The 16,619-nt window shown below is 37.8% G+C and overlaps 1 protein-coding gene across 1 annotated transcript; it reads left to right on the forward strand.

Moving 5' to 3' along the window:
* Positions 1–9,832: 9,832 nt before the first annotated feature.
* KCNJ1 (potassium inwardly rectifying channel subfamily J member 1) lies at positions 9,833–13,520 on the forward strand. The gene has a single exon (XM_044081099.1). It carries the CDS (start codon positions 9,849–9,851, stop codon positions 10,965–10,967), a length of 1,119 nt encoding a protein of 372 aa, XP_043937034.1. The 5' UTR covers positions 9,833–9,848; the 3' UTR covers positions 10,968–13,520.
* Positions 13,521–16,619: the final 3,099 nt, after the last annotated feature.

Below are 16,619 nucleotides of genomic sequence, written 5' to 3' on the forward strand. Positions count from 1 at the left end.
GCAAGCACCCTGTCTCCATAATTCAGCCTCTAAGTACCCTTTATTTCTTTCTTCCTTTAGATCTCTAATCCAACATTCGTTCTTACTGTCTGGAATATTCCCTCTCACTGCCATTCTTTGTGACACTATTAATTCCTTCTCCAATTTCCCATTTTGATTTCCTTTTCTTTTTGGAGGGCCTACTTATGCCATGCTCCTGCTTTAATTCTGGTTCTGTTCCCCACACTTGTATCTGCCTTCCATTGGTTATCTTTCAGCACCTCAGGTACCACTTCTTTCATCCATATTTCCTTTGTTTATTCTTTCATTTCCCTTAGTTCTATCCGCATCTTCCTTTTTGACCCCTTTTCTTTCCCCATTCCCTGTATATCAAGTTCCCTCACTGCTATAAGTACTTCTCACATTTCCAGCTGCCTTGCAGTCGCACTAATGCTCTAAGTATCTCACCTGTTTATATTCATTCCCTGAAAACATCATTTCTGTCTGACCACTTTCCCCCACATCTACTACTGCCAAACTCTTCATCCCATTCTGTTTTTTTTCCTTAAAGTTATATTAAAATGATTCCACCCCATTATAAGAAAATGATTATTCAAATGAACTGTTTTTTTAGTACACTGATAGCACAAACCTTGAAGTGCATATACAACAAGTGTGATTTTATGACATGTGTGTATTATGGAACTTTGTTTTTTGTGGTGAAGGTTTTGCGCCATGGGTCTTGACAGACTGGGTGTGAAGAAGCTGAAATCTGCTAATGTTTTTAATTTCTGAAGCACAGATACAGTTTCACTGCACTGTTAGCAGCAGCAGTATGCTGCAGATATGTAGCAGGAGTAGTTTTCTGTTCCTGCACTGTTTGTTCTTTTTCCATGATTATACAACAGTATGTTTAGTATATGGGAGGAAGGGGGATTTGGGGAGCAAAGACCTTGCCACCTTCAACAACTGGATTGGTGTAAGTGAGGCTGTTGAAGGTTATGTGTCCACTGCAATGTTTCTGCTACCATCAGTTATTTTTTTAATATTATAGGACAACAATGTCTGCATGTGTAATGTCTTATAAATTTTGCTGTATAACCATTATATTTCAGGGAATAAAGCAAAACTTAAGTTGCTGCCTGTTATGACCCTGTCTTTATCATCACTCATTCTCTATACTTCCATTAAGGAAACTCCTGTGAGTGTGTCTCATAAAAATGCCAGCAACACTCCTCCTACTATCTCCATTCTCTATACCGTTACTCCCATCCCACCTTAACTTCTTGTGTAGTACCACCACCACTAATCATCCCACCTTTCTTCACTCATACTGCCTTTTGTATTATAAAACACTTGTTGTGTCTTTCGGCTTTTCCCGGTTAGAGGACGCCACAGCGGAACTCCGGTCCATTAATGATTGGCAGTAGATTTTTACGTACCGAGTTGCCAGCTCTGACGCACAACCTTCAATGAAGGTATGCCCATTCACGCATGTCTCCACACAGAAGACGCTTTAGCTGAGAATCGAACGGCACAACATCTTACTGTGAGGCGACAAACACTATTTTGTGACATTCTCAATTTCAGTCACTGCCACACTGCTATCTCTATGCCTTCTTTAAGCACTCTTGGCTTTCTTTTATCAGGATATTAATCCTCACTTACATGACAAATTTCTACAGTTTCCACTCTCACCTCCTTCCCTCCCTCCCTCTTTCCTCTGTACCAACATTGTCCCTCACTGCCACCCTGGATCTAGGTCTTAGAGTCCCATGGGTTCCCCCTTCTGGGTACTAATGTTGTGTGGAACATGCCTCACTCTGCACATAAAAAAATATTTAATCCAAACTTAAAACACCATATAAAAAGAAAGAAAAATGCATATAAAAGACTAGGTAAGGGCTTTCACATCTACAAACAGATGCTTCATCAGACCATTAAGTAACTGCTACACAGAACTGATTTAAACATGCAGTTAAGCTGTATAACCTATTAGGAATTACCTATGCAAACTCCTAGAACCCAAATGAGGCTTTAAAGATACACAATCATTAAGACCATGGACTTTGTCAGACTGCAAGGCCGAAGTTGCACGAACAGTAACAAAACATGAAGCAGACATTTGATATACGGAAGGAGACTGTCATGGAAAGAAAGCAGCAGTGACTAGGAAAATTGTTTGAGAAAGGAAAATATAAGAGGCAAAGGGAAATGAGCTGCAGGAAATGATGTGCTACACATCATAAAAAGTGACTAATTTACTTAATAGGAAACTTGTCCAATATGGACTGTCAAATAGATGATGCACTTAGGATCAGTTAGCTTGCCATTTATAAGCATTACTTTGGACATCTAATTCTTGAAATAACACCACTAAGGATTATTGGACTGGCTTCTTAAGAAAATTACCATTACGTAATGTCTAGCATTGTGCAGAAAAATGAATCCAATGAGAAGATTTCTGCCCTGATGTTCACAAGAAGCAAAAGGCTTTAAATATGCTTTCTGCGACCCATGGGCAAAGTGGTAGTACATTTAGCTTGCCATGCAATTTTGTAGATTAATTGGAGGAGAGAAAGTATACTTGTTAGATTCCTGAAAGAAAACTATACAAATATACAGATAGGTGACAGCAGGAAAAGAAATATGGTAGTCAGGATACACCTCTATAACAGCTCCGAAAAGCATACAAGCTAAGGTCCCAGGAGTCACCAAGGAGTTCCAAAAGAAGCTGAAAGAACAAAGAAATTGATAAAGAGGGATAACACAAAAGCAAACGGGTATAGAGATTGTCTGTGTGAAAAAAAAACAGTTGAGACATAGTGTAGGAAATGGAATAACTTAGATAACTTCCACATTCAAACTGACTGTATAAGGAGTGAGACAAAGGGAGAAACATGAAGGTGGAAATATTCCAGGTGTCACTTTCAAACATGGAAGAACTGCAGCAGGCAGGGTGATTCTGCTGATATTATCTACTGGATTAGAAGAAAACTGACATGAGAAGATAAAGGGACTCTGGAAAAATTGTCAGTAAGCTAACAGAAGATATAGCTGGAACTGGGAACAGCATCTTGTTAATGTTCACTAACTGGTTGACATACTGTCACCCAATGCCTCTTTCCCATGAGCCTAGGTGACTGCTACTGCTGCTTATCACACACACAGGTTAAGAGCCTTAATCATATCTGGGGGGGTTGCCAGCAGAGGTTTTTACACAGAAAAAGAGGCGGGAAAGGATCTCTGGGCAGTATCATCATACTTCGGCTGACATCCGGGCTGATGCTGCCATCAGCCTCTAAACTTCACTACACAGGCTGGCCATGTTCTTCACACTGGTGATATCAACAGATAAACATTCTCAAGCTTTATTTCCATTTTAAAATGGGGAATCTCCAAAATCCTTCTCCTTTGAGACAGTATTTTCCTTTAATACAGTCAGCAAAACCTAATACATAAGTGACCATTATGTTCAGGCTCCATTGCCCACTCCACTATTGGTAAAATAGTTGAGCTGCATGCATATGTGCAAACACATATAAATATGCATGTGTGAGTGTGTGTGTGTGTGTGTGTTTATATATATATATATATATATATATATATATATATATATATATATATATGGATTCACTTCAGAATCTCGAAATTCTGAAACATCAAGTTTCATATGATCGAGACCATATGACTGATGTTTCGGAATATCAAAATTCCGAAACAAATCCAAAAAAAAAAAAAAACAATTTAAATGTTTCTGGAGGGGGCAAGCCCCCCTGCACCCCCCACACCCCCACTACTTAAATATTCCAACTCCGAGATCGCACTACAGCGAGGGATGGGAAATCTCCCATTCCGCACTGTATGCAGATCTCCATTCACAATGCTGGGATTCCGAAAGTTTGATCATATGGTCTCAGCCATATGAAATTCGATCTTTCAGGATTTTGGCATTGTGAAGTGTGCCTATATATATATATATATATATATATATATATATATATATATATATATATATGCACACAATTATACAAAGCAACAAAAGTAATTTCAAAACCACAATTATTCAAAACAAATAAGTACAAATTTAGGCAAAGGGATTTTGCAAGTGAGTAATCCCCTGTGCTCCTTTTATGTAGGGGTCTGTACCCCTACAGCTCTACAACTTTATATATATATATATTAACTCTAATATCACATAATATTGGAGAAAAGAAGAAACCTCCTTAATTCCACTGTCCACTGATCATGCACTAATTCCCATTCACTCTCTGCCAAATTCACATGTAAGCACACATTCCATGCACCCCCACATGCTAATTTCACTATTACACATATACAACTATCACGCTACCTATTTAATACTCAAAACACACAAATGCACACTTACCAGTGATGATGTTTCACTCAAGGGTATACACATTTCAACCCAAGTCTATTGTAGCCGATCATTTATTTGAATTTGATAACTGGGTTACAGCACTGTTCAACAACAAACCAATTTCAAAAGCATTTATTACAGTCACGCTCTCTCTCTCTCTCTCTCTCTTTTTCAAAAAAATAAAAGGATAGGTTAGGTTTGAAGCTTTCATGCTGTTATTCCTTATTCATACATATTCTGCCAGTTGAGCAAATTCATAACTGGTTATTAGCCATTTTTGGCCAAGCATGAATCACCTCTGGTCTCCAAATGATATGAGCATCACTAATTATATTAGAAGAGGCCATAAGTTTCACCTAAGAAAGTGAGGCCAAATCTATGTAGATGATTCATTCTTTGCTTTTAACTAGAACAATGATTGAAACCTACATTATTATGCCTTACATGTCCCATAGGTTTGCCTAAGAGAAACTATAGCTAAGTGCAAGGCATTTCCTGCTGTAGCTTTTCTCCCATAGTATTTACAAGTCCAGTATTATTAGGTTCCATGGTATTAGTAACTGTAGCTTCATGACTCTTGTACGGCTTGCAGTGTTACCTGCTTGCACCCACACAGTAATCAATGTCTGTTGCTGAGGGTTCAACAGGGTTTTCAACCCCAAACTAGCTGGATTAAGCATTTGGTTTTATGTACCACTCCAATTACTGTTTCAGAAGATAAGACCAGGGCTTATTATGAGGACTAATACAAAGGCACTGTTTTCTTTTGCTTCTCTTCCTTATAAGGGATTTGTAAATAGTTGTTAATAAAAAAATGTTACAGTGTAAGAGTCAGTCAATCTCAGTTGACCAGGAATGTCAGACTGGGCAGTGTCCATTTTCAGTGAAGGCCTTGGAAGAAAAGTTCCATCACAGTAGATTTATATTAACAAGTGAATTTCAGACAGTTCTCTGAAAAACAAGTTACATTTCTCAGAAATTCAAACATAGTTACAAGACAGGTATATATATAGTAAAGTACTTAAATTAATATGTATAATTCTATACAGTTCTGGTAGCTCTAAATTTATTTATTTATTTTACATTTGTTGACCGGGCTAGTCCAGCTGGATATATGTCCATTTTCAGTGGAGGCCCGGGGAGAAAAGCTCCAAAGGTTATAACAAGTAAGGGGAATACAGAAAAAATACATAGAAGATACACATATCAAAACAAAACAAATAATTGCAATACGCAATTTATAATATCATCCCGTAGTCAAAATAATACATAGTCATAAAATTTTTTTTTTTTTTTTTTTTTTTTTCCCATAGTATATATGAGATAAGTTGTATTTACAAGGATATTATGTCCATTCTTGCAGAAAGTAAATGGATTTATATAATAAAAAAGGAAAATGTAAAGAAATTTACTATTCTTTCATTTTAGTACAGAAAGGTTTGTAAATGGTTCAAGAGAGATGATGGAAAGTATAGTTGAGAAGTAAGTTATAAAATTATGTTAGGAGGAAACATATTAGTATTTATAGGAAGGTAGCAGTAACAGCATTTGAGTGAGAGACATTGCAGTTTGGCAGCCAATGAGTGAACTTTGAAATCTAACACTTAAAAAGCAGCTTTTGTAGAAGGGCTTTCCCATGACCCTTGTAACAGGAAGGGTTCCCCACACCCCTGTTACTCAAATCTGAAGTAGGTGTACCTTGAAGTATGGGGTCTTCCTCTAGATACTGTCCTCTTGGCATTAGTATAAATCACAAAGGTTGCACTTTTATACATTGATTGCACCCTGTGTTTAATGTTCTCCTCAAAGATTGATTGCTAGAAAGTTAGTGCTGGTGTGAAAGATATTTGCAAGTTAGCTCAGGCTAATAATTCCAGGTTTTTACAGTGTTATAACATTACTAAGTTTAACAGTTCCTGCCACCAGGGAATGTGTAGGCGCAAGTGGCATCATCATCTTAGGTAAAACAGTTTCCTATTGGGGATAGAAAAGTAACATGGAGAGCAATTAAGTTTTGCGACTAGGTTTTGGAGAGACAGATCAAGGTTGATTCTTTCCAGGCACTGTGAAACAAACATTCCCCTTGCAGCAGCACATTAAAAGGCCCTTTACAGACAGTTACATTGTTAGGGATATGGCTTGACATTACAACAAACACTACAAGGCTCCTGCCCTAGAAGTCATGATACTAAGAGAGACTAGTAGGCAAATTTATGTGGAGGAGAAAGGTTAGGAAAGAGTGCTGTCACTGTTGCATCTCTATAATTTTGCATGCAGTCCAACTGCATCTGAAAGGACTTTTACCCATTGATTGCAAACCTCCTCAGAAAAAAGGTTCAAAGCTTCTTTTGGGCAATGGTGACAGAGCACATTTATTACACTTATTTGTTAGAGAAGCATTTCTCACTATTATGATTAGGATTACATTTTGTCAGTGGAAATGGACTGGGAGCAGAGAGCTGCAGGATGATTCAGATGCCTTATGTTTCACAAGCATGTATTACTATTTAGTAGGGAGATCGACTGCAGTTCCTGGGTTGAAGTCCTGGCATGCCAAAACATTATAATAGTATTAACTTTTCTAGTCATCTTATCAGTCTTGTCAGCTAAAAGGATTGTGAGTAGAGAAGATTAAGAATAAATTGGTTACTTGTTATTTCAATACAGATGTGCAAGACATCAAAATCCCTCCTAAAGGTGAAGGCACGCTACAAACTGGTGCTCCAAGCACTAAGTATTAATATGTCATTTAAAGGGAAAAATGTGCCAGGTTTGCTGAACTAGACAGATGATAGTTTGTTTCAGCTGCAGCTTCTCTCAGTCAGGTGATTGGCTCCTGACAGTTAAGAAGAAGGCAAAGACCTTTGGCAAAATAGAAGTGAGGAGCAGATATAAGGAGATAATCTTGTGTTTCAAACACTGATGGTATATCATGAGGACTGGAGTTCAGTCATAGCCTTCATTGCTGACAGAATGGTTACTGCATACTTGTTTTCATGCAGTGCACAATTTAGAGATGGAAATACAACATATAATACAAAATGTATGTTTAAGCATATATTAATATACTTATGGGTATCCTATTTAATGCATCATGTGTGTTTGATAAGGCTCCCCTATTAAAACTGTCAAACGTCAGCCCTTGTAATGCCAAGTGCCAAAAATCCAAACAAAAGACTGGAAACCCAGAGAAGAGTGAATCTCGAAAATCGCTCTTCTCCTTAAAACTTCTTTTTGTTGGGGGAGGCAAACCCCCCACCCCTGAACTAATATATATCAACTCCATGATTGCCATACCTTGCACAAAAGGGAATAGTCCAAGAAAAGGCATCTCAGACTCAGTATATGCAAGTCGAATCTTTCGGCCATTCCATCTCTGTATTTCGGGACTCGGTCTACTAGGTCCCAACATTTCAAACAGTTACCATTTAATATATACTATTTCAACTTTTTTTTTTACATACTAACCATTTAAGTATTACAATTTTAACTTACTTATGAATCAGGGCACACAAGTATATATTCACAATGTAAACAGAATGAATGACAAGTAATTAACATGTGTAGCACAGCATGTTAAAACTGTGTCTTGCAGATTGTTTGTGATGATGTGTTTGTGTTTGATTCCCTCACTTGATTGTGTGCCATTGTTGGTCATTCTGCCCCTTGGAAGTCCAGTGGCAGTGACAATTACAAAGAATATGAAGTATCCTGGATTTGTACTGCGGTGGTGGTGCTGTGGTAGTGTTGTTGCCTCACAGTAAGACGTTGTTCCATTCGATTCTCAGTTAGAGCATCTTCTGTGTGGAGACATGCGTGAATGGGCGTACCTTCGTTGAAGGTTGTGCGTCAGAGCCGGCAACTCGGCACGTAAAAATCTACTGCCAATCATTAGCGGACTGGAGTTCCGCTGTGGTGACCCCTAACTGGGAAAAGCGCCAAAAGACACAACAACAACAACATGAAGTATCCTGGATTCAATCCCTAAACAAGGGTCAGTGTTTGAAGAGGACTGTAAATTGGGTGCTGTTCTTCCATTGACTCACAACTGCTCCAGCATGTATTCGACCATGTTAACAACTGGTGTAAGGACAATGGTCTCAAATTAAATGTGAAAACAATATACCACAGTTCATTTTGTAAACAAAACATTTTCACATATTATATAGGTGACATCCCTCCAATCAGACACTGTCATAGGGGATCTATGCACTCTTAACCATCCTGACTCTGCAGAAGTTTGGCAAGCCTTGTAACTGGCTCATCTAATTTCTAAAGACATCTCCACCAGATTCAAAGTCATCTTAATTTCCCTTTACTTTTTTCTAATCAAACCATTTTTTGAATATATTGCATCTTTTGCTATGCATTTGGCTAAACACATCATTCAGCTAGAGAGATCCCAGAGATTCATAACTAAAAAGATCAGAAGCCTCAAAATCTTAGTTATCAGGACAGACTGCCAGCCCTCATTCTGTAGTCAGTCTCTTATAGACTCCTCAGTGGAGATCTTTTTCTATTTGTTCGAGCCATAAAAGATCCAACCCTTTTTCTCCTCCTATTCCTTCACAGACCAAATGGCACATTAAATACGTGGCTAAAGGAAGTCAGCCTTCATCACCAGATAAATAAGACATGTTGGCATGATAGATTTACATCCCAAAGTATCCCTCACCTTTACACTGCATGTAAAGCAGAATAGCACCCTTCCCACCTTCATGTTAAAAATAGATAATCGGATGGGCCGCTTCAAATTCTCCACTGGTCTATCTTGCATTGCTCTCCTTCAGTCTGGAGGGAACTTTTGAATAGGATTTTTAGCTAGGCTTATAATTTGCAGACTGATTTCCTAGTAATTGCATATGAAGTTATTATTTTGCAGTTAATGACAGTAAATTGTGACATACTGTTATTTTTAATTCTCTAATATCATACTTAAGAAATTTAATAACTATATTAAATTACTGTTTTGGTACTGCGGTGGTGATGCTGCGGTAGTGTTGTCACCTCACAGTTAGACGTTGCCCGTTCGATTCTCAGTTAGAGCGTCTTCTATGTGGCGACATGCGTGAATGGGCGTTCCTTCGCTGAAGGTTGTGCATTAGGCCCGGCAAGCCAGTACATAAAAATCTACTGCCAATCAGTAGCGGACCGGAGTTCCGCTGTGGTGACCCCTAACCGGGAAAAGCCGAAAGACACAAACAAACTAAATTAGTGTTTCGAACTCAATACTGAAAGGTGGTGTACTTGTATTGGCTGCTTTAATTTAACAAGGGTTCGGTCAGAAAAGGAAGGCACATAAAGAAGACATTTTCTTAGATTGCTACTTTGTTTCCAAAGTACTGAGTCATTAGTAAGCATTACTAAGCTGAAAATCCTTTTATTAAGAAAAAAGTCCATTTTATATATATATATTTTTTAGAAATTGCTTGACAAGTTTATAATTCAAGCTTTTTTTGTGTTTACAGTTTAAAGATCTGACCAAGGGATGTTCAAATACCTTCGAAAGCGTATCACAACTCACCTGACAGAACGCAACAGGAGAAGGTCAAGGCTAGTGTTCAAGGATGGAAGGTGTAACATAGAATTTGGAAACTTAAAGGAGCAGAAAAGATTTGCCTTTTTGGTGGATATTTGGACTACAGTTCTTGATCTCAAGTGGCGTTATCAGATCACCATCTTTACTACAGCATATCTAGGAAGCTGGTTTATTTTCAGTCTTCTTTGGTATATGCTGGCATATCTGAATGAGGATCTTCCAGAGTTTAAACCTTCTAGTAATCATACCCCATGTGTAAACAACCTCCATGGTCTGTCCACAGCCTTCCTCTTTTCACTTGAGACACAAGTGACCATTGGTTATGGGTTCCGATACATCACAGAAGAGTGTGGTGCAGCTGTCTTTCTTCTTGTTTTGCAGTCTATGCTGGGCATTATCATCAATTCATTCATGTGCGGTGCCATCTTAGCCAAAATTGCAAGGCCAAAAGTCCGTGGCAAAACCATAACATTTAGTAAGAATGCTGTCATCAGCAGATTAAAGGGAAACCTCTGTCTCCAAGTCAGAGTTGCTAACCTCAGAAAAAGCCTTCTTATTGGAGGACATACTTATGGCAAACTCCTCAAAACTACGGTCACACCAGAAGGAGAGACTATCATTTTGGATCAAGTCAAAATAGATTTTTATGTCGATTCTGGAAATGAAGACTTGTTCTTTATCTGTCCCCTGACACTTTATCACGTGATTGACAAGAGCAGTCCTTTCTATGACATGTCTGCTGATACGATCCATCAGCAAGATTTTGAGCTGGTGTTATTTTTAGATGGCACTGTGGAATCGACGAGTGCCACATGTCAAGTTAGGACATCCTATATTCCAGAAGAAGTGCTCTGGGGATATCGTTTTGCTTCCATTATAACTAAATCAAAGATAGGGAAATACAGAGTTGACTTCTCTAACTTTGGTAAGACACTGGAAGTGCAAACTCCACATTGTGCCTTATGCTTATACAATGTGATGGAGAGCACAAATGCAATTCAGAAAGCTTATGACAACCTAGCATTTGAAAATGATGAGATCAAAGAACGCCATGAAACCAAAATGTAATGCTAAATATTCCTTCCAAATAAATTCTTATGCAACAGAGAGTTTCCCATATGAAGGCAGGTTCAAGGACTATAAAAGAAACTTGATGCCAACAACAAAGCAACATGAATGTAACAAACTACTAAGACAATGAGATGGAATTACTTGTGACTCCCAGTTATGTCAGCAACAAAACCTGTCATTTTATGCAGTGATGTCAAATATCTACAGTACTGCAAAAGTTAATTTAATCACACAACAAGAATCTAATACAATATTTGCAGTCTTAATACAACATCTTGTCATTCCATAAGATTTTTTAACAGGATTCTCAAACATCTTTGGCAGTATGTAAACTATGCCCTTTATAGCTGCTATAGTCTTCAGACAACAGGAATAATAAGTTAATAATGACCTGCAATATACACTGGGAAATTCCTACATGCCTGGCTTTCTATTTTGTCATAAATTAACTGACTTGAGTGTAGAAATCCTGAACATTCATTTGAGGTGTATTGTAGTAACATCCAAACTTAACTTTTTTTGTTAAATGTGGCATATTGTAGTGACATCCAAACCTAACTTTTTTTGTTAAATGTCATGCTAATCTGCTCTCCTCCTGTAAGGAAAGGAACAGGATAAAAGCGAGGCTAATTATTGCAGCTCAAAGAATGTGACATTCCCATTTAATACATTATGTGAAGACATGAAATTTGTAAGGCAAACTGCTCTAAGATGTAGGCAAAGCTTTTCAAATCAGCATCCAACAGTTTTGTAACACCTATTCTATTTTATTGTGTGCTTACTTACGATATTACTGTTCTTGATTTCCAATACTTACTACAATTAGTCATTTTTTTTCTTTAAGAAATGATCGTGTTACGATAAATGTTTTTAAAATGGTTAGTTTTATTCTTTCATACTGTTCATTGAAGTTCTTACTGTCCTCAGTTTCTCATGTTTAGGGTCAATAAGGCTACCAAGCTCCACAAATAATCTTCTGTAAGCAGTTATGGGCTCAGTGATTCATTATTTTTAATCTTAGAATTGATGGCAAGTTGATTTAGTCCTTCTGCAAGAGCATTGAAAAAGTTTATTCCTTCCCCGAGTGAATATTTTTGGCTGCAAATGTATAAGCTAATAGTATCTTACAAACCCTGCGCAGGATGCATTTAGTCATACATAACTAAACTTTTTGAACATGGACAGCCAACTCAGGGATACACATCTTCTGGTCTCGTTTACTACCACACACATTCATAGGTTAGTACTAAGCTAACTGCCCTTTTGAGCCATTTTAAGCTTAGCCAATTATCCCTTGTGAGACTCAAACCCTGCACCTTGTGTTTGTAAGGCAAACACCTTAACCATTAGGCCACCCACCCAACCAAGCTCAACTGTTCAGGTTTTTACAAAGGCTGTAGCCTGAAAAGTTTAAAACTCTCAAAGACCATGCTCTTACTTTCCTGACATCAGGCATCTACCTTGAAAGAAACTACAAGCATATTTTTAATTATTGCAAACAGATGGTAGCAAAAAAAAAAATACATTGATAAGAAATGGAAGTCATCCTTTCCACATATCAGTCATAAACTTCACGGAAGACTAAAGTAACCCTCTGCAGGCATTATGCCATGATGCACAGACAAATTTTCAGCTGTCACCTGGCCATGCTCTCAAGAAACCTGAGGTTTAAGACACTTGCTACTTGGCATTTTGCAAATTAAGAAGAAAGTACCTGCCTAACATATATTTATCTTTGATCCCCCAGGGCATTGAGCATCAAACATTATTACAGCCTAGGTGTTGCAAGCGCAAAATTCAGCTACATTGGTGGCATCTGTTCAGACTAAATCCATGTAGGTTTTACTGCCAGCTACTGGTCCTGGGAGATTAATAGTAGCTTTCGTACATACTGGCATACCTCTTACAAACTCCTTTTGTGTGATCTGCTCTTAGCATGCAGTTAGGAAACCTTTTTTCCTCTACTTTTATAAAGAAACTGGAATATAGCTTTGTGACTTTTATAACTGAAATGAATAGCTTGTAACGTTGGATACTGAAATCTCAAAATGCCACATTTATTGGGGTAGTATAACACTTGCGAAGGTGATTGGAAACTATCTAACCTAATTTTGAGCCTAATGAGATAGAAATAAAAGTCTGAAATTAGGTTTAAGTTGTCATTCTAAAAGTTTTATCTCCATGGATCTCTCATACAGCAAGAAATAATCATTTCTGTCTTCATTTTTGTGACATTTTATTCCTCTGAAATGCATTATTATAAATGGTAGCCAGTTTTCTCTCCTTTTTTTCATACTGCTGATTTAAATAGATTGTTTGTTGAGACTTAAAGAGAGCACAATGAATTTACTCTTTCCTAGAAATGTTAAAATATTTACAGTACTTGATTCAAGCCTGGATAGTGTCGCTGTGTAAACTAGAGAGAATGAGCTGTCTAAATGTAAATTAGAGAATGTTTTTAAAGTGGATTATGTCACAAAATATTAAAGCAACTGAATAGAAATCACGAAAACAACTTACAACGTAAAGTCACAAACTATCCAATAAATGCCACGGCTCTTTTGTAACCTTGCGCTGTCAAAATAACCACAAAAACCGCATGGTTTTGGTACTTGTTGCTGAATTCCATTTGGATTTACCTTGCGGTTTTTGTGGTTATTTCGACAGCACAAGGTTACAAAAGAGCCGTGACACTTATTGGATAGTTTGTGACTTCACGTTGTAAAATATTAAAGCATGCAGTTAAAGAGAAAGCATGATACATAAGCCACCTCTGCCCTTTTATTCATTCCTAGCTGATGTAGGGTACTATTAAATGTTTCCTTGGGGAAGTAGTATTTATCAGGGCCTTGAGCGTACTACAGATGATAGAATCCTAGTACATTTAGAACAGTATTTTAGTCATCCCATCAAACACTTTAGTACCAACTTGGCATTATTATCTTCAGCTTTGTTGATTGTTATGCTGGGGTTAAGCAAGCCTGTGAACTGCTCCCCTCTCCCTGTTTTCTTCTGGTAACATATACAGTTGATATAAAAAGTGTACATACCTCTGTTAAAATGCCAGTTTTTTATGATATAAAAAATAAGACCAGAATAAATAATGTGACCTATAACCTGTACAATTCAATTGAAAAACAAATCTGTTAGGGGACAAATATAAAAAATAAAAAATGTACAATAAACTGGTTGCATAAGTGTGCACACCCTTAAAACTAATACTTTGTTGAAGCACCTTTTGATTTAATTACAACATTCAGTCTTCTTGGGTAGGAGTCTATCAGCGCAACACATCTTGACTTGGCAATATTTGCCTACTCTTCCTTGTAAAAGCGCTCCAAATCTGTCAGACTGCGAGGGCATCTCTTGTGCGCAGCCCTCTTCAGGTCACCCCACAGATTTTCTATTGGATTTAGGTCTGGGCTCTGGCTGGGCCATTCCAAAACTTTAATTTTCTTCTGGTGAAGCTATTCCTTTGTTGATTTGGATGCATGCTTGGGCTCATTGTTGTGCTGAAAGGTGAACTTCCTCTTCATCTTCAGCTTTCTAGCAGACACCTGAAGGTTTTGGGCCAAAAGTGACTGGTATTTGGAACTAAAAATAAAAGTAAATATCCTCTCTCTAAGCACAAAACTGTCAGTGAAAAGCAACAAAAGTAAGAGCACTGTCAGTACCACAGCTGGGAAATTTATTACAAAAATAAAGAAAGAATCAAAACAAAGTTGCAAAGAATAAATCCTTACAAAACAGTGGTAAGCACTTTCAGGGATCTACCCTTTCATCAGGCAACAGTTAAAAATCCCATAATTCATTAAATACTGGAAGTTAGTCACACGATGTTTCAAAATTTCAGTTGTACCCAATAAGGACATAACAATTAGTGCATCAGTACATATTAGCACAGTTATGCAATTAAAGAGACCATACACTAAAGCGCTTACCACTGTTTTGTAAGGATTTATTCTTTGTAACTTTGTTTTGATTCTTTCTTTATGTTTGTAATAAATTTCCCAGCTGTGGTACTGTCAGTGCTCTTACTTTTGTTGGCATTTGGAACTGTTCATAATTTCCTCCACCCAGACCTCTCAACCAATCGGGGACAAATTTGAACAGAATCAGGGACAAGTCAAGAAAAAATCAGGGACAATCAGGGACACTTTTAAAATATTAGTGCTATTAACTGGAAACATTGACAGAGTCAGAGCATATGAATTAATACACATTTACTGAAGTAAAAGAAGTCTATAACTCTTAATTATTGTCATTATTCTTTAAGTGTAATTCACCACCTTTCCTCCAAAAGTCACTAGTTTTAGGAGGGATTAAGAGGAACAAAGCTAAAATTTGAGTCAAAATCAGGGACGTCCCTGAAAATCAGGGACAGTTGAGAGGTAAAGCCCCAGTTCCAGCTGAAGAAAAGCAACCCCAAAGCACAATAGTGCCACCCCCATGGGGATGGTGCCCTTTTGGTGATGCAAAGTGTTGCTTTTTGCGCCAAATGTACCTGTTGGAATTGTGGCCAAAAGTTCAACCTTGGTCTCATCAGACCATAACACATTTTCCCACATACTTTTGGGATACTTGATGTATTGTTTTGCAAATTTTAGCTGGGCCTGGATTTTTTACTGTGTAAGAAAAGGCTTCCGTTTTGCAACACTACCCCAGAGTCCAGACAGATGGAGAATACGGGAGACTGTTGTCACATGTAGTACACAACCAGTATTTGCCAGAAATTCCTGCAGCTCCTTCAGTGTCGCTGTAGGTCTCTTGTCAGCCTCCCTGACCAGTTTTCATCTTGTCTTTTCATCAGTTTTGGGGCGGATGTCCAGTTCTTTGCAACATCACTGTTGTCCCATATTTTCTCCACTTTTTGATGACTGTCATCACTGTGTTCCATGGTATATCCAATGCTGTAGAAATTTTTTTGTACCCTTCTCCTGACTGATACCTTTCAACAATGAGATCCCTTTGATGCTTCATAAGCTCTCTGCGAACCATGGCTTTTGCTGTAGCAGGCAACTGAGTAAATGTCAGGAAAATCCTACTAGAACAGCTGAACTTTATTTGGGGTTAATCAGAGTCTCTTTAATTGATGGCAGGTGTGTACCCAAGGTGACCGGATGCTGTAATTAAATCAAAAGGTGCTTCAACAAAGTATTAGTTTAAGGGTGTGCACACTTATGTAACCAGCTTATTGCACATTTTTTATATTTTTCCCCTAACAGATTTGTCTGTTTTTCAATTGAATTGTACAGGTTATAGGTCACATTAAAGGTGTGAAAAGTTTTGAAATTATTTGTTGTGGTCTCATTTTTTATATCACAAAAACCTGGCATTTTAACAGGGGTGTGTACACTTTTTATATCCACTGTAACCTAATAAAATGGAGCTGCCAGTGAATGCAATGGTCCAGATATTAGTCCAGGAAGAGAAAGGGACATCTTTCTCCACTAGAAGTGATTGATATTGACACCACATAAAGCAGGAGGGAAAGGAGGTAAACACAAGGTAATTTTAGAAATTAAAAAGGTTAGTAAATAAGGCTAGATAGCATGCCAAATCTAATACACAATCAGGCACACACACACACACACACACACACACACACACACACACACACACACACACACACACACACACACACACACA

The sequence above is a fragment of the Protopterus annectens genome, chromosome 8.part0 (genome assembly GCF_019279795.1).
Source record: "Protopterus annectens isolate FY-2018-M chromosome 8.part0, PAN1.0, whole genome shotgun sequence".
NCBI lineage: Eukaryota > Metazoa > Chordata > Ceratodontiformes > Protopteridae > Protopterus > Protopterus annectens.